The sequence below is a fragment of the Canis lupus genome, chromosome 12 (genome assembly GCF_048164855.1).
Source record: "Canis lupus baileyi chromosome 12, mCanLup2.hap1, whole genome shotgun sequence".
Lineage (NCBI taxonomy): Eukaryota > Metazoa > Chordata > Mammalia > Carnivora > Canidae > Canis > Canis lupus.
This window is the reverse complement of record NC_132849.1, coordinates 26,531,778-26,550,975: the sequence shown is the minus strand read 5'-3', so window position 1 is coordinate 26,550,975 and position 19,198 is coordinate 26,531,778. Positions and strand designations below refer to the sequence as shown.

The 19,198-nt window shown below is 38.3% G+C and overlaps 1 protein-coding gene across 3 annotated transcripts in view; it reads right to left on the bottom strand.

Moving 5' to 3' along the window:
• The window catches only part of RMND5A (required for meiotic nuclear division 5 homolog A), a 63,308-nt gene that overhangs the window by 22,003 nt on the left and 22,107 nt on the right, over window positions 1–19,198 (bottom strand). For all 3 annotated transcript variants that reach the window (XM_072770116.1, XM_072770117.1, XM_072770118.1), the window contains exons 3-4: window positions 3,779–3,913; window positions 1,731–1,831 (exon numbers count right to left, since the gene is read on the bottom strand). In XM_072770116.1, the coding sequence (XP_072626217.1) occupies window positions 1,731–1,831; window positions 3,779–3,913 (236 nt within the window). The remainder of the gene's footprint in view (window positions 1–1,730; window positions 1,832–3,778; window positions 3,914–19,198) is intronic.

Genomic DNA, 19,198 nt, shown 5'->3' with positions numbered 1-19,198 from the left:
TGTTTAATCATATAGGTGAAATATGAAAGTAGGTAAAAGAGTTGTTGCCATATTCTGTTTAAGAGTTATTAGTGGTACTTGGCAGAATTTAATCTCCCAGGTGTGTCAAAATCTAACCTCTGCTGAAAAATAAAAATAAAAAAACTGTAAAAGTAATGTGCACCATACACGATGGTATATGTCTATTTTTTTTTTTAATTTCTTATTTGACAGAGAGAGAGAATGTGCATGCAAATGAGCAGGGGGAGTAGCAGACGGAGAGGGAGAAGCAGGCTCCCCTCAGAGCAGGGAGCCCTACATGGGGCTAGATCCCAGGACCCTGGGATCATGACCTGAGGTGAAGGCAGGTACTTAACCAAAAGCAGACACATAACTGACTAAGCCACCCAGGCACCTCTGACGTTTATTTTTAAAGATACAGTACCTACCTGCCTCATATTTATAATTTATAGTGGAATTTGTCATTTACAAACTTACACAGAAATCTATCTCTACATGATCATCTGAGCTGGTCTTAGAACTATGCAAATTTTAAAAGAACTGATAAATGATCAGAAATAGAAAACTAAGCTATGAAGAATTAAGTGTGTTAATGGAAGAAAAAAAATGTGCATTTCATAAAAATCAACAAGAATCTTCCCAATTTTTTTTTTCTGAAAACAATGATCTCAAATACTTCCAATTTTTAAATACCAGAATTCTATGCCTAGAACCTCAGCAGTTTCTTCTCTTTATTTTATAGCCCTCCTTCATTTCCTTCTTTCCAACAACCTGGTAATCCTCACATTAAAGAATTCTAGGACAGAGATGCCTGAATGGCTCAGTGGTTTAGCATCTGCCTTTGGCTCAGGGCATGATCCTGGGGTCCAGGGATGGAGTCTTGCACCGGGCTCTCTGCAGGGAGCCTGCTTTTCCCTCTGCCTATGTCTCTGCCTCTCTGTATCTCTCATGAAAAAAAAAAAAAAATTCTAGGACAGGGGTCGGCAAATTATGGCCAAGGTCCAAATATGGCTTGTTGTCCATTTTGTACACCAGATGGCCAAGATTTTTTTTTTTTTACACATTTTTAAACAGTTGGGAATAAATCAAAGAATATGTGACAGAGATCTCATGTGGCTCGCAAAACCTAAAATATTTACTCTCTGGCCCTTTACAAAAAACTTTGCTGATCCTGCTCGAGGGTATTATTTATCACAGCTTACTCAGTAATTTAAGACAGTTCATATCAATGACCAGTTCAAAATGAATCATTACATGTTACAGTGATAATTAGCACAGAACTCCTTTGTAACAGTATTTTTGGTCTTTATGCATACCACTTAGTTCCAATAACCAATTAAGTTGTTTTTTAGAATGCTAGCACAGAATCCCACACATTATGGAAGTTCAAATATCAAACTCAGACCATCTAAACAATAGTACTTCAGTTACAATGCTAGTCTATAGTAGTGGAATGGCTTGGATACAGGAAACCCTTTTTCTATCTTGGGAATTCAGATCAACTGATAAGCAAAGAAAGCTCGGACCATTTTCTCCTATTTGCACATCCCCCATTCTTACTTAATTAAAAGGAAGAAAATAATTTTTCCTTGCTTTCTCTGAAGTCCATCCTAGGTGAGATGTATAGATGTACGGATATATATCAAAATCTCAATGTGTTTTTTTAATTAAGTTTTCTTACAGAGAGTTTCTCCCCAAGTATTTGGAAGAAAACAAACACAGAAACTTACTCCAGAGCAGGTCTCAGAACTCTGACTTTTAATGCTTCTAATATTCGATTTAACTCCACAAATGGTTCTTTCTGACTTGGGTCTACAGAAAGACCAGATTCCTGAAAAAATAGAAAGTACTTCTGTTAGCAGTAATCAGGTTAAAAGATATAATAAGGGATCCCTGGGTGGCGCAGTGGTTTGGCGCCTGCCTTTGGCCCAGGGCGCGATCCTGGAGACCCGGGATCGAATCCCACATCGGGCTCCCGGTGCATGGAGCCTGCTTCTCCCTCTGACTGTGTCTCTGCCTCTCTCTCTCTCTGTGACTATCATAAATAAATAAAAATTAAAAAAAAAAAGATATAATAAAAACATATTCTAAATTATAAAATATGGCGCAAGCCATTAAAAATAATTTTTTTACCATATATTTCTATGGTACAGACTGAAGACTGAGCCCTACTATCATTCTTTCCAGTAGTAGTAGAACCCTTATGTATTCCATACAGAGTACATCAATGTATGGAATAAAGCTTCGTATGACTTTGCAGAGATGTAAGTTCTGGTCAGTAAAACATAAACATGTACTCTTTATCCCTTCCTGGCATATCAAAAGTTGTAACAGCAGAGCTACAAGGAGGGTAGGTCCCTAAAAGCTCATGGAGCACAGCTACAATATATGCTGTGGATGGCTTACTACCTCCTATTTCTGTGCAAGAGAAATAAACTTCATTTTTTTAAGCCACTGGTATTTTATGTCTTTGTACTTATAAATCAGCTTAATCCTAAACAATATAGGATTTAATAGACATAAACAAAATTCCCATACAGAGAAAGACCTGTGTTATTGTTTTTCTGAATTATTTAAAATAGAAGTGGTGCCTGGGTAGCTCAGTCGGTAGAGCATGCAACTCTTGATCCTGGGGTTGTGAGTTCAAGTCCCACACTGGGTATAGAGATTACTTAAAAATAAAATCTTTAAAAAAAATAATAAAATAGGTTTAGATTAGAGGTTTTGTTTACAGTCTGGCTTTAAACTATTTCATCGGGATCCCTGGGTGGCGCAGAGGTTTAGCGCCTGCCTTTGGCCCAGGGCGCGATCCTGGAGACCCGGGATCGAATCCCACGTCAGGCTCCCGGTGCATGGAGCCTGCTTCTCCCTCTGCCTGTGTCTCTGCCTCTCTCTCTCTCACTGTGTGCCTATCATAAAAAAAAAAAAACAAAAAAAAAACAAAAAAAAAAAACTATTTCATCTTTATAATCCTTCATTTTTCTAAACAGAAAATACAATAGCACATGGTGGCTTAGACTAAGTTTGAGGACATGAATTTGGGACTGAATCCTAGTTCCTTTGCTAAGGAACCTGCATGGCCTCGGGCAAGCCACTTCTCCAGACCTCAGATTCCTTATCTGTAGAATGGAAGCAATTTTTACCTCACAGGATTGCAGTGAAGAATAATGGCAGGAGTTGGCTTGTGGACTCAATACATGGTAGCTGCCACCATTCTGACTAGGTGATACTGGTGAACTATTCTGAGATCCCTAAGCTCATGTCTACTAGCAATAAAAGACAAAAGCTGCTCATCTGAAGTAAATTTTAGCTTTAAACTCATTTGATAAACAAAATGCTACAAGTTGGGCCAGATTCTTCTTTTCTGCTATCCTACCTTCCCTATTAAAAGAGGAAATGGGGAAGGTCATATCACTTTTGACCTCTTGATGACCTGGGACCAATGTGATGGGGCAGGAATAAGGAAAAAGCAACTCAAATAAGAAGTTCTAGGATCGTAGTCTTTACTAATTAGAAAAGAAAAGAAAAGAAAAGAAAAGAAAAGAAAAGAAAAGAAAAGAAAAGAAAAGAAAAGAAAAAAAAGAAAAGAAAAGAAAAGAAAAGAAAAGAAAAGAAAAGAAAAGAAGAAAAAGACTTCCTAGTAAAATGAGGTTAGTCCTGAAACTTAAAATATTAAAAATCTATCTATGGCTAGAAGAAGATTCAAAAACTCCAAGGAGTCCCCTCGTTTATTTCATCCTCTCACACACTGGCACACTGGTAGCAGACATACTGTTACCTGGCAGAGCTCTTCAGCTACGTCCAGCATTCCTTGTCGGAAGAAGTGCTCCACCATCACCTCATTGAGAAGCCTTTGACTGTCAGCCTGCCAGCAGCCGTCTATTCCCACACTGCTGATGTCAGAATCAAAATTCTGAAAAGAAAATGAATCATGAATTGACTAGGATATATGATTTGGACCCCACCTAACAGAAAGAGTGCCCTTCATTTCACTCTAAATATCCACAGTAAGGACCCAGTTCAAATCATCTGCAGCCTATGAAAGGAAGTGGTTTTTCCACTGCTCCTTTTTAAAACTTATCACTCTCGTTGATTAGTGCTGGAAGAGTCAATGAGTACATTTTTGGGAAAATATACACATTTAACCATTTCTGTGAATTAACTGATTTCTAAGCAATATAGCAATATTTTCAGGTGTACAATGCTACCTATAAAAACATATTCAATGCAGCACTATCTGACTGGAAAAGAGAGAACCCATATGCCCAACACAGGATTAAAGAATCATGGCCTAGCCCAACAACTGCTGTGCCAAGGGAGGGTTTGGGGGTGGGAGATCGGCCAGATAATTAAGAGAGTAGGCTCTGAGGCCAATCTGCTTGGATTTGAATCCTGGGTTTTCTTACTAGCCATGTGATCTTGGCCAAATTAGTCAAGGTCTTTGAGCTTGAGCTTTCTTAAGTGGAGAATATAACAGTATCTTTCTATTATAGGCTGCATCTTCTTAGAATTCCCATGTTGAATTCCTAATTCCCAGCACCTCATTAAATTAAGATGAGGCCATTAAGGGGGGGGGGGGTAATCCAACAGTACTGCTATCCTTATAAAAAGAAGAAATTAGGACACAGATAGGTACAGAGGAAAGACCATAGGTTATGGATTGAATGTCTGTGTGTATCCCGCCCCCCCCCCCCCAAATTCCTACAGTGAAGCCCTAACCCACCAATGTGGCTATATGTGGAGACAGTCTGTGAGTAAGTGATAAAAGGTTAAATGAAGTTATAAAGGTAGGGGCCTTAACCATTAGGGCTGGTCCTCTTAGAAAACAACGGACAAACACCAGACTGCTGTCTCTACCCTGCGAGGACACAGTGAGAAGGCAGTCATCTGTAAGCCAGAAAGGAGGTTGTGTGCTCTCAATAGGAAATGAATTGGCTAGCCAGCACGTTGATCTTAGGCTTCCTAGTCTCCAGAACTGTGAGAAAAATAAATTTCTATTGTTTACATAACCTAGTCTATGGCACTTTGTTTTGGCAGCTCAAACAGACTAAGATACCATGTGATGATATTGGGAGAAGATGGCTATCTACCAGCCAAGAAGACAGGCCTCAGAAGAAATCAATCCTGCTACCACTCTGATCTTGAACCTCTAGTCTCTAGAGCTGTGGAAAAATTAAGCCATCCAGTATGTGGCACTATGTGATAGCAGCCCCAGCAAATTAATATACTCCCTTATTGGTTAAATAAAATGGTAGTTGCTACTATTATTAGTATTACTATTCCTAATGAAAAAGTGAAGCTCATTATTCTATCTACTAATATGGAAAAATATCCATGACACCGAAGTGAAAAAAATCAAGTTTTACAAAATTATGACCCCATTTTTGTCTTTTAAAGGAATACTTGCAAAAGCTTAGGAAAAAATCCAAAAGAATATACGTTAAAGTATTAGCAGAGATTATCATTGAAGATTCCCACTCTCCACATAAAAGATTTTTTTAAAAGCACACATGTTGAAAGTTCCAGTTCGGATAAGATCATGCACATTCCACCCTATCTATCCTACTGAATATAGTTATAAAATCCAGACAGAATGAAGGCAACAGCCATTTGAGAACACTAAAAATTGACTACACATCTTCCTCCACTTATTATGGAGTTGCATCCTGATAAATCCAAAGTTGAAAATAACATTTGCTGATAATGTATTTAATATACCTAACCTACCAAACATCATAGCTTAACCTAGCCTACCTTAAACATGCTCAGAATGCTTACTTTAGCCTACAGTTAGGCAAAATCATCTAACACAAAAGACTATTTTATAACAAAGTATTGAATACCTCATGTAATTTATTGACTACCATAATGAAAGTGAAAATGGTGATACGAGTATAAAATGGTTCTAAGTGGGGCACCTGGGTGGCTCAGTGGTTGAGCAATCTGCCTTTGGCTCAGGTCGTGATCCCAGGGTCCTGGGATTCAGTGCTGCATCAGGCTCCAGGTAGGGAGCCTGCTTCTCCCTCTGCCTATGTCTCTGCTTCACTCTGTGTCTCTCATGAATAGATAACATGGTTCTAAGTGTATTGGTTGTTTATCCTTGTGATCACATGGCTGTTTACCCTCGTGATCATGTGGCTGGATGGAGCTGTTGCTCATTGCTCCTGCCCCATATTCACAAGGATATTATACTACAAAATATGGCTAGCCCTAGAAAAGATCAAAATTCAAAATTCCACGTACAGTTCCTACCAAATGCATACAACTTTCACACCATCATAAAGTAAAAAATTTGTAAGTCAAATCATCCTAAGTCAGGGACCATCTAAGTGGAATGGGAAGAGGGTCACAGGACTAGTGGGGAGTTTACTACTTTTCTCCCTCCAATACCTCTCAGCCTGGATGCAAAACAGCCACAACACAGAACCAGGCACCAATAAATGGACACAGAGTTCCAGAGGAAGTGCTCTAGTTTTGGCATGACAAACAGGAATGGGTTTCTCCTAGTACCTAGAGAGGAAGGGAAATCACATGTTCTTTCTATCTGTTTTCTTGTACCTCTAGCTCAAGGCAGTGTGTATACAGGTACATTAGTTTTCTATTGCAACTTAAATCAGCACAATTTTATTATCTCACAGCTTGACAGATCAGAAGTACAATAGGCTCAGGCAGTTTCTCTGCTCCAGGTCCCACACAAAGCTGAAACTGAGGTGTCAATGACCTAGGCTCTTATCTGGGGAATATGGGATGAATCTGCTTTTAGGCTCGTTCAAGGTGTTGCAGAATGCAGTGCCATGCAGTTTTAAGACTAGAGTCCTGTTTTCCTAACTGGCTGTAGGAGCTGTTCTCGAGCTTCCAGAAGCCACTCACATTCTCTGGCTTGTGGTCCCCTCCATCTTCAAAGCCAATAACAGTGGTGACATCACTCACACTCTGAATCTTCTTTTCTCTTTCTACCAAGCTCTACTGCTTTTAAGGGCTCTTGTAAATTACACGAGGCTCACCTAATCTCCCTATTTTAAGGTCTACTGCTTAGCAACCTTAATTATACCCACAAAATTCCTTCATAGCAGTACCTAGATTAATGTTTGAATAACCAGGGACCAAGAATCTTGGGATGATATCTTTAGAATACTGACTACAGCAGGAAACCTAAAACTCCGGCAGAGGGGATTCTTTCTCTCCAATCAGAGGAGCAGTGGTCCCAAGAAGAAGGGGCAAAAACCTGTACTGCATCTTTGCTTTCTGTCTTTCCATTCCATAACCATAGGTACAGGCATGGTCATGGTAAATGTACAGAAGAATAGGGTAACAAAGCCCCAGCTTTCTGGCCAAATTACAAAAAAATGTGGCCCCAGGGAACCATAAAGTCCTAGCAAGCTCATAGAGAGCAAATAATTCAGAAAAGCAACCCCTTAAAGTTGTTGTTTATGAACTCCTGGGCTCACTCCAGTTGCACATGCATGGGCTGACCCTAAGCAACATACCAGACTTTGAAAACTTAACTAGGGGACAGAACTAGATTCCAGGTTCCAGAATGGCCATCAGATGGCACACAAATAAGATATATCTGAATAGCTCTAATATTATAACTATAACTCAGAGAAAAATGATCAGAACTTACAGCCTAAATCCAACCAGGTTAACTGTATGCTAAAACAGAAACATCAATATTCTCCACAGAATTTAAACAAGACCAAGAATCTTCTAATACAGTTGACCCTTGAACAACATGGGTCTGAACTGCACAGATCCACTTATGTGTGCATTTTTTCTGATAAAAATACACTACAGTACTGTATATGTATTTTCTCTTATGATTTTCTCAGTAACACTTTTTCTCTAGCTTACTTTAAGAATACAGTATATATAATATATATATATAAAATGTGTTATCAACTATTTATGTTATCAGTAAGACTTCCACTCAAGAGTAAGTTACCAGTAGTTAAGTTTGGGGGGAGTTAAAAGTTATATGTGGATTTTCAGTGGTGCAAGGTGTTGTTCAAGGGTCAGCTGTATTAAAAATGTCCAGGATACAATCCAAAAATCATCTGGCATACAAAGAACCAAGGAAATCTAGACTTACATGGGAAGAGATAGTTCAACACACACGAATGCCACGATGACAAAGATACTGAATTCATCAAAGACCTTAAAGTTATAAAACTGCTTTACAAAGCATCAGCAAATAATTTCAAACAAAAGACATAAAGTTGGGTGCTTGGGTGGTTCATTTGGTTAAGCATCTGCTTTCAACTGTTGTCATGATCCCAGGGTCCTAGGATTGAGCCCCGCATTGGGCTCCCTGCTTGGTCTGCTTCTACCCTCCGTCTGCCACTTCTCCTGCTTGTGCTTGCTCTTCCCTTCTCTGTGTCAAATAAATAAATAAAATCTTAAAAAAAAAAAAAAAAAGGACAGTCTTAGCAAGAAAAGGATACAGTAATTAAAAAAAAAAAAAAAAAAAAAACTGGGATCCCTGGGTGGCGCAGCGGTTTGGCGCCTGCCTTTGGCCCGGGGCGTGATCCTGGAGACCTGGGATCGAATCCCACATCGGGCTCCCGGTGCATGGAGCCTGCTTCTCCCTCTGCCTGTGTCTCTGCCTCTCTGTCTCTCTCTGTGTGACTATCATGAATAAATAAATAAAATCTTTAAAAAAAAAAAAAACTAGTTGAATGGACTCAATATCAGAATGGAAATGACAACACAAAAAGTCAATGAAGATTAATAGAAATTATCTAAACAACAATTTAAAAGACTGGAAAAAATGAACCGAACCTCAGAGACCTGTGGGACAACAAGACATTTAACATGCATGTCATCAGAGTACCAGAAGGAGAAATGAGAGTAATGTAGAAAAATATTTGAAGAATATTTCCCAAATTTAGCAAAAGATGCAAGCCAACAGATTCAAGAAGCTCAGCAAACTCATAAAAGGATAAACTCAAAGAAATCCACACCCAAACACCTCACAAAATGATGAAAGCTAAAAACAAAGAAAAGTATCTTGAAAGTGGCTAGAGAAAACAGGTGTTGGCAAGGATATGGGAACCCTCTTGCACTGTTGGTGGGAATGCAAACTGGTACAGCCATGCTGGAAAACAGTTTGGAGGTTTCTCAGAAAGTCAAAAATAGAACCACCCTATGATCCAGTTACTGGATCATAAATACCACTACTAAGTATTTACCCAAAGGATACAAAAAAGGATTTGAAGGGGTAAATGCCTCACCCCGATATTTTTATTAGCATTATCAACAACAGTCAAACTATCGAGAGAGCCCAAATGGCCATCAAGTGATGAACAGATAAAAAAGATATGGTAGGCATACACAATGGAATATTACTCAGCCACCCAAAAGAATGAAATCTTGCCATTCACAATGACATGGATGGAGTGAGAGTGTATTACGCTATACTTATAAGTCAGTGAAAGACACATGCTGTATGATTTCACTCATATGAAAGATTTAAGAAAGAAAACAGATGAACATATGGAAAGAAGGAAAAGGAGAAAAGGAGAGGGAAACAAGCCATAAGTGATTCTCTTAATAACAGAGAACAAAGTGAGGGTTGATGGGAGATCAGTGGGGAAGGGGCTAGATGGGTAATGGGGATTAAACAGGGCACTTGTTGTGATGAGCACTGGGTGTTGTAAGTGATGAATCACTGAATTCTACTCCAGAAAGCAACAGTGCACTCACTCTATGTTAACTAACAAAATTTAAATTAAATTAAATTAAATTAAAATTTTAAAAAACTTTCCCTAACCAGTTTTACTTTCATTCCCTGAATCTTTCATAGGCATTACCCTCTAATAAATTTGCATTTCTTTTTTTTAGCACATAAATTTAATTAGACAAGATTATTGAGATTTAACTGAAATTACAATCCCACAATTACTACTTAAATCAGACCGAGAAGCATATGATTATTTTATAGTACATACAAGAACAGGCAGAAACTGCTAAGCACCCATCATTTACGATTACCACTACACGGGAGAGTTCTCCTCTCTAATATTGAGCACATCTTTCTTTAAAGAGCTATCTACTCTAATTTTGGATGTCAATTCAGTAGCCTAAAACAAAACACATATAATAAGACTCAGAATTACACAAAAACCAAAAATGAACAAGTAAAATTACTGTCAGTCTTAATTTTTATTTACTTGCTTTTTACAGACTTCTTTCGTGGTCTAGTACGTAACCTAAAGAAACTAATAATATGAAGTACCTAGATGCTAAAGCAATAGCTTCCACACACATACTAAATAGGCTTGTCCCTAGCACTGAAGAAAAAAACCACAACTGCTTGCATAAGGCTAATTTTAAATCAGTTTATCAGATTCTGTCTGTTAAGAGATGACTTTATAAAAATCCACCAATGCTTCTGAGTAGACTATTACATTTTTACATCATCTATGTCCACTAGTAGAGATGGTGCTACTGTGTTCCTCTTCCAGACTAGAGCAGAGGCCATAAGGAGTGAATGATATCACATATGCTGTCTCATATTTTTGCCCTAGACAAACGGCCATTCAAATGAATAAAGGAATGGGTATCTGAAGATGACACAATTTATTTTTATTTTTTAAAAGATTTTATTTATTTATTTATTTATTTATTTATGAGAGACACACAGAGAGAGGCAGAGACATAGGCAGAGCGAGAAACAGGCTCCCTGCGGGGAGCCTGATGCAGGACTCAATCCTAAGACCCCAGAATCACGACCTGAGCCAAAGGCAGATGCTCAACCACTGAGCCACCCAGGCGTCTGTGAAGATGACATGATTTATAACAAACTCCGGAATCTGCCTGTATTTCTCTAATGTCTAAGTGTACCCTATAAGCAAGAATCACTGAGACTACACAAGAAAATTTCCTTACTGATCTATCAATCTCCTCCAATCCAAACACAGCCTTCAGAATTCTACTTATTAACCTCCAACAAATTTATAAGCTATTCTTCAGGAAAGAAATGAAACAACTCTGAAAGACACACTGGTGGGACGCCTGGGTGGCTCAGTGGTTGAGCATTGCCTTTGGCTCACGGCATGATCATGGGGGCTGGGATCGAGTCCCGCATCCGGCTCCTTGCGGGGAGCCTACTTCTGTCTATGTCTCTGGCTCCTTCTCTCTCTCTGTCTCTCATGAATAAATAAAATCTTTAAAAAAAAAAAAAAGACACACTTGTCATCTCAAAGGACAGACCATGTTAAAAGAGACTAGTTTATTTGGCAATATAGATTAAGTCCAAATTTTATTTTTATTTTTTATTTTTTTGGTAAGTCCAAATTTTAATAGCTACTATCTATCACAGATAGTAACTGCTCAAGAAAAGAATTCCTTCAAATCTTCCCTTAATATACATAAAAAAGCTAATTTTGTACAGCTGAAAGTGTTAAAACATGAAAGTTTAGTATTTAAACAAATTTAAACAATTTTACTATGGCCCCCACATACCTTTATTTCCATAAATATACCTTGGTCACTGTTATATGGGTAAGAAAAAAAAATCAAACACCCTTACACTCAAGATATCGTCACTGTATTCAAACTCTATAACTTATTTGATAGTCTTGGAAAATATAACTAAACATGAATAAGCAATGCATTAGATGAAATTTTCTGAGCTCCCTTCTACCATTCTGATTTTGCAGTTTAAACTATCAAGGTAGAAAAACAAATTACTTTCATAGCTTATTTTCTGCTTACCTGTAGTTAAAATTAAAGTTAAAACTGTAAAAAGAGGTTGAGGAAATGCAATATAGTGTTAGAACTCCTTTTGTTATAACTGCGTTCTTTCTGTTGCATCAGTGTTAGGATCAGTTCCAGCTTCTGTTGCTAGGTGACCAAACTCGTTTGCATGGCTGCAGGAAACCAGTACCATTGCAAACAAGCCAAGAAGTGGCTAATAAAAAGAAATACCTATTATTAGTACTTCTGTCTTACTGTACTTTTTCCTTGTATGTTTTTAAAGAAAAAATGACTTAAGATGTTCTTAAATGTGAAAGCAGGATTCAAACAAGAATCAAAAGCAAAAAAGCACACATCTAATCTAAGGGTGTGTCTGCCTGGTGAGGATGTTACAGATTAGAAAGAAATTCAAGGATACATTAATTCATATACTATCTCATGACTTTCAATGTAATTCATGATTTTAAGTTTGAAAATCTGGAAGCTAAGGGGCACCTGGGTGGTTCAGCTGTGTAAACATCTGACTCTTGGTTTCCACTCAGGTCATGATTTCAGTCAGGGTCATGAGATCAAGCCCCACATGGGGTTGCATTCAGCAAGGAATCTGCTTGAGATCCCCTGCCTCTCCTCAGGCACTCTCTTTCTCAGACAAATAAAATCTTTTGAAAAATATAAATAAATAAATATCTGGAAGTTGAGACAGGAGTAAGTAACTTTAATAAAACATTATGAAACTATGAAATCTAAATAGATCAACCTATCTCCTTGGCCACATCTCATGTACCTGCTTACAAACTGGTTAGACCTTAAGGACTGGCTTGACTGCTCACCATCCAAAACCAATACATTTCTGATATACAATTAACGAAATTATATTTTTTTAAAGTAGGCTCAACACCCACTGTGGGGCCCAAACCCATGACCCTGAGATCAAGACCAGAGTGGAGATCAAGACTCAGGTGTTTAACCAACCGAGTCACCGAGGTACTCCTAAAATTATAATTACTGAGCAAACAATGGTAACAATACACGATAAAACTCAGTATTTATTTTAATTCTTAAGTGTGAATTCTTTAATACTATTAATAACAAAAATCCCCCACCTACTTTTGAAGAAAAATTGGTGTATGAACCTAACAATGTGCTATTGTTGCACCTACCAGGAATCAATTTCCCTTCTAAGCGCCCAGTTAATCTGCTTTAGCAGTAAAGACAGAGACCACAAAAGATACTTAACAGGGAATAAGAAGACCTGGATTCTGGTTCCACCCAGTCTGGGAAAAGATACCTATTTTACATGCGTACATATACATACATACTTTATATACATTTAAAAGAGGTATTTATTTTTTAATTCTTCCCAACGTGAGAACAATCAGAACTCCTCCCAATCAATAATAAAGACAAAAAACCTAACTGAAAAAAAATGGGAAAAAAATGAGCAAGAAATTCACAAAAAGGAGAAATTCTGATAACTGAAAACATGAAAAGATGCTCAACCCTAAAGGTGATGATGGAAATGTAAATCTATACAACTAGATAATATTTCACTTCCATCTGATTAGGAAAATTTAAAGTCTGATGATACGAAGTGTAGGTAAGAACTGAGAAAATGAGACTCTCATTTAATATATGTTTGGTAGGATGATAATTTAGTATAAGCCCTTCAGGGAAAAATTTAGCAAACCTAACTGATAATGAGGTACATGGTCTCAGATGAAACAATCCATACTGGGCATATATCACTAAAACTGATGATGAGGCACATGGTCTTAAATGAAACAATCCATACTGGGCATATATCAGTAGTGTGTCAAAATCAGTATTTCTAGATGCATTTTCTAGATGTAGACCTTCTTAAATGTTCCATTCTGTATGATATTCATACTTCTATTCTGATTTTCAAAGTTGAGAGGTAGGTTGTGCCAGATAAAGAAAGGGGGTGGGATGGACATGGGAGCCATGTTGGTAAGTTTTTACTTTATAAACAAAGGGGAGAGTAATGTGCCATGGTCAGAGATATGCCAAACTACTGGACTGGGCTTTTAAAAATCCTTAAAATGCTCCATAATCCAACCATCTGTCACATTTGCATCCCTACCCCTCACAATTATTTTACTTTACATACCTTTCTGCTCTGGTCAATCTGCTTTCCCAACTGCCTCCTTATCTGAACAGATGACAGAAATTTGAGGAACTATTTTACCAATTCTATGAAAGATGACACATACCTCTTACCACTCTAGATACTTAAGAGAAATTCAGACACACAGTGGATGTCTAAGGGCATCAGGAGCTAGTTCTCTCAAAGAACTCCAGTTAAAGAAGTTTCTTCAAAGTCATAAAATCTGAGTACTTACCCAGTTCCTCCATGTGCTTTCTAGTTCTTTGATCAAAGTTTTCACATCTGTATCTGTGCACAATAATCCCTATCTTACAAAGTATTGGTAAAGACTAATTAAATAATGTATACCAAAATATCTACCAGGACCTACCCTGCAGTAAGCTTTCAACACAATGGTAGCTGAATCGGAGATTCTACATTTAAAAGAGTCTTCATTTTAGAAAACATAAATAAAAACAAAAAACATACTAACAGAGGCATCAATAACAAATTCATTTATTTAAAAATTACTTGACTACAATTACATCCTGTATTAAGTGGCACAACTTAATGGGTGTAAGGTCCCTTTTCCCTCTCAACCCAACCTGACTTGGATGCTAGATCAAGTAAGCTATTTCATCTTCTGGCCTCAGGCAAAAGTGGGTCCATACCACCTCCAGGCCCAGTGGAATTCTTTGATTCTGCATCCTAATATGAGACCTGAGTGGCAAAGGTCTAGGCTTTCCTCTGTGGCCTAGACTATAATGCAAACAATTATCATTATTAACTAAAGAATGTAGTTTATCTGCTCAGAGCAGAATAAGAACAAGATAGGCCCAGAGCTTAGAGCTAATGATGTTGTGTTAACAGATGGCAAAGAAAGCAGAACTGAACTCATCTTCTCTTCTGAGAATATCTTTAGATTGAAAAAGACAAAACCAATATTGTTTCACAGAAACTAGAGCCTGATACAAGTGAAGAGACCCACAGAGCATCTAGTTGCTTGTCTGAGTCAGGACTCTTGGTTCCTACAAACAGAAATCTTTGCCCAAACAAGTTGGATGTGAAGAAAGGGTCAGGTAACCAAGGGTAGGTAAGAAGGTAGCTGAACATCAAAATATGTTCCCTCCTCACTCTTGCCTTTATTTCTCTCTGCAGAAGAATTTTATTTCCCACAACAGACCAGATTCTTTCAAGGGCTACTAATCACTTCTAGGCTCACATATTCCCAGCCCTTCTTTCCGTAAGAGCTCTAATGAGAAAGATACAAGGAGAGGACTCTGAGTCAAGAGTAACCTCTCCCTACTACATATGGATTTACCCATTACATAATGACAGAACTTTAGAGCTAGTACATACCTGATCTCACCCACTCTGTATCTCAACTACTACTTAAGGCCAAATCCAATACCTTTTCTCCCATTGGTATCTTTTTCTCTTCTCATACCCCAGTCATACCTACATAAAAGGCAGTTCCAGATGGCTCACCCAGAATTATCTTAAATATTCTATTTCACTTTTTATAGCATTACTCCATTTTTTAACACAGTCAGCATTTTGCGTCACCCATGTAAATGCTTCATCTACTGGCAGAAGATCAGCTTAGGCTGACACTTTTAAAAACTATTTTTAACCCTTATCTCCCTCCTTAAAACACTACCAGCCCTGCAACAGCCTAACTGATTTCCTAGTATAGCACAGTGTTTAAGAACAGACTCATGAGTGAGATCTTTCTCCAAACCCTGATTCATCACTTCCAAACTGTACAACTGAGGTAGGTTACTTAATATCTGAGTCCTAAGATGGAAATAATGTACCTGCATCATGAGATATAAATATAGGTACAGCACCCAGCTCAATAGCTGGAACATAGTCAACACTCAAATAAGTGTTATTATTATAAGTGTTATTATTATCTTCCTGTTCCTGACTTCTCAGTCTAATTTCCTCCTATTTAACGAGGAAAAGCAAATCCTCAACTGCTTATATCATCCACTCCCTTTTCTCCTAATCTCCTTGAGTCAAATCCTCAGGCCTTCCATCAACCTGATCTTGCCCTATTTCCAATAAGGCACCTACTCCAATTGAGTCAGTCCCCGAGAGTCTTACACAGGAGTCCAGCATTCCTCAGTTGTTCAATCTCTTTCTCAACCCTACAGAAAACTACACCTCACTCTGTTTTAAATCTTACCTGTTCTTCCAAGTCTTATTTATTTATTTATTTATTGCATGCGTGCAAGCAGGGGTAGGGGTACAGGAAGAAGAAAGAAGAAGAAAGAAGAAGAAAGAAGAAGAAAGAAGAAGAAAGAAGAAGAAAAGAAGAAGAAGAAGAAGAAGAAGAAGAAGAAGAAGAAGAAGAAAGAGAGAGAGAGAGAGAGAGAGAGAGAGAGAAACAGACCCTGCACTTAGCATGGAGCCTAATGTGGGGCTCGATCTCACAACCCCAAGGATCGTGACCTGAGCTGAAATCAAGAATCGGACACTTAACCGATTGAGCCACCTGACCACCCCACAGGTCACATTTAAGATTCCAACTCCACAAAACTTAGATTAAACAAGAGTAATCTTTTAAATGCCCTTCCCTTCACTTTACAGTATGCAGAAGCCACCCGTGCACATTAATTTTCTGTTGCCTCAGAATCTTCTAGCTCTTTCATGTGTACAAGCGCACTCTTACATGACTAGACTATACCATACTCTTCTAAAGAACATGGACTATGTATTTTGCTTTCAACTATCCCACAACAATGTCTAAATTTAGACAATTTAAAATCTTGGCAGTATTTTAACATACACACATAAACACACCTAAAGCAGTAATCATTTTATTGATTTTTCTTACTTAGGAAGTGAACTCAAAAAAAGTTAAAAGATTTAAGTAAAACACTTAAGTAAATGCCCTAAGCAGGAAAGGATTCTAGATGTTCTTAAAATGGGAGAGGAAATTAAAGATAGCCCAACACAATTATTTTTACTAAAAATAATTTGCCACAGAACTCAACAGCTGATATTTATTTTAAATAGTGATCATACCATGGACATCTGAAAAAAGCCAACACATTAAGGCAGAAATCTTCAATACTTTTTTATGTTCACAATAATTAAAAGCCAGCAGGTGCCTTGGCTACCACCACAAACTTCTTTTCTGCTTACATTAGCGATGACTAAAGAACTTTAAAACAAGCATCAAAACATTAAAGGGAAAAAAATCATTAAGCATGTCAAAAATTTACTAATGTTCCTCACTCAAAACCAGCCTGATCATAAAGGAGTCATCAGCTTCTCTGTCCTTCTCTTGGCAGGGTGGGAACACGTGTCCATAACAGGGTGCTCACAGGCTGCTGGACAGCATTCCAGTTTATTACTCAAGTCTGTCTGTGATACTTAAAAGCCTGTGCCACAATGGCTTCAGCTTCATTCTGTTTGCTCACCACCAGCCCACAGGAGTACACCCAGCCTTGTTACAACAGGTGGCCCTGGAGCTTGTACAAATTCACCAGGTCCAAACTAAAAGAGAGGGAAGACAAGTCAGTGGAATCCTGTACGACAAGAACCTCCACAGACTTCCTTCCTGTGGAACCTGTGCTTCCACAGAATGTGAGAAGCACAGGATCTAGTAGTTTTAGTGGGGTAAGAGCTTCCTGTTTCAGCTCAGGCCAAGGGAGATGCTCCCACCTCAAAAAAAAAGGAGGAGGGAGGGAGAAAATGCACTGGAAGATGGTAGAGAACTGGGCTAGAAAATCCAGGCTTCCCATCTTTAAAAGAATTAACATCTATGAAGTACTATTGAGGCCAAAGGCAGGCCATCCCAATTAGCATAATAATTAAATAAAAGTTACTGGAGAAACAGCTGGTACATGGACATTCAGATTCTCCTTTGTCCCTCTGAAAGAAGGAAATAAATCTCCCATATGAAAAATATGCACCCTATATAGTGAAAAGACATCCTTATCACCAGAGATTGGAACTTGAAAGCTAAGAAAGCTATAAACAAACCTTGTTATATTTTTCTAACTACTACCTCAGCCTAAATTCTGATTAGAATTCCTTACTAATTAAAACTCTCAAACATCTGTTTTCTTATCCAGTCAATTCCTCACAAATTTATAGTGTCTTTGTCTAAAATGTATAAAAATTGTCTGCTTTATTTCTTTAGGTCTCAATTTCATTATTGGGCCACTGTGTGCACATAATAAAATTTTAGTCCCCCCCCCCCCCCAAGAAAGTCCAGGCTTTCTTCTGCGCCCCAGGACCTTAATTCAACAAACATTTATCAGTATCAACTTAGCAATGTAGTTTCGTAGGATGGATCAGAAGAGTCTGGAATCCAGGTCACCTAGAACCTAAACTACTTTCACAGCAACTACAAAAAAAAAATTCTTTTTACTTGAAAAAGCCCTTATAACCTCAACGTACATCACAATATGTCCTCAAAAGAGAAATGAGTAAATAAAATATATAATTAGAAACATTCGCCTCAAACACATCCCCACCAAAAAAGCCAGAATGTAGAGTCCTCACTATGCATTCCCTTGGTATCCGTTGTCAAAGGGATTCTTTTGTTCTAGTACCAAATACACTTAAATACTTTACCTCAAAGATTAGCCAATGTATCAGACAACCATTATGAATACCTGTAAAGATTTGCTAGGTCAGGAAGATATGCTCTGCAAGTCATCAGTAGCTAGGGGGATAAGAGTAAAAAGAAGGTTCTAAAAAAGAATTTTTTTTAAGATTTTATTTGAGAGGGAGAGAGAAAGAGAGAGAAAGAGAGAGAGAGAGAGAAAAAAAAAAAAGGGGGAAGGAGAGGGAAAAGCAGACTCCCTGCCAAGCAGAGAGTCTGATGTGGGGCTCCATCCCAGGACCCTGGGATCATGACCTGAGCTGAAGGCAGCCACTTAAGGAACTGAGCCACCCAGGAGCCTCAGTTCTAAAAACTTGATAGGACACCAGGCACAATCCAGGAAATGTAACACATGGTCACTCCCTCAGTGGCAGAATACAAAGTTGATGAATTACGGGTCCAAATGCTCCAGATCCTAATGGCCAGTAATCCAAGCACCTGAGATATGGCTGCTGCGGGCATCCTCACCTATCCCAAATCTGGGATGTCTTCTCACATACTTTCTATATGATTGGCTATGAAAACTTCAGCTCTTCCCACTATCATGGCATCTTCTGGTCTTGCTGTCTCTACCCTCTGTCTTAACTACGGGCAGTTTATTTATTTTTTTTTAAGATTTTATTTATTTATTCATGAGAGACACAGGCAGAGACACAGGCAGAGGGAGAAGCAGGCTCCATGCAGGGAGCCTGATGTGGGAATCGATCCTGGGACTCCAGAATCAGGCCCTGAGCCTAAGGCAGGCGCTCAACCGCTGAGCCACCTAGGGATCC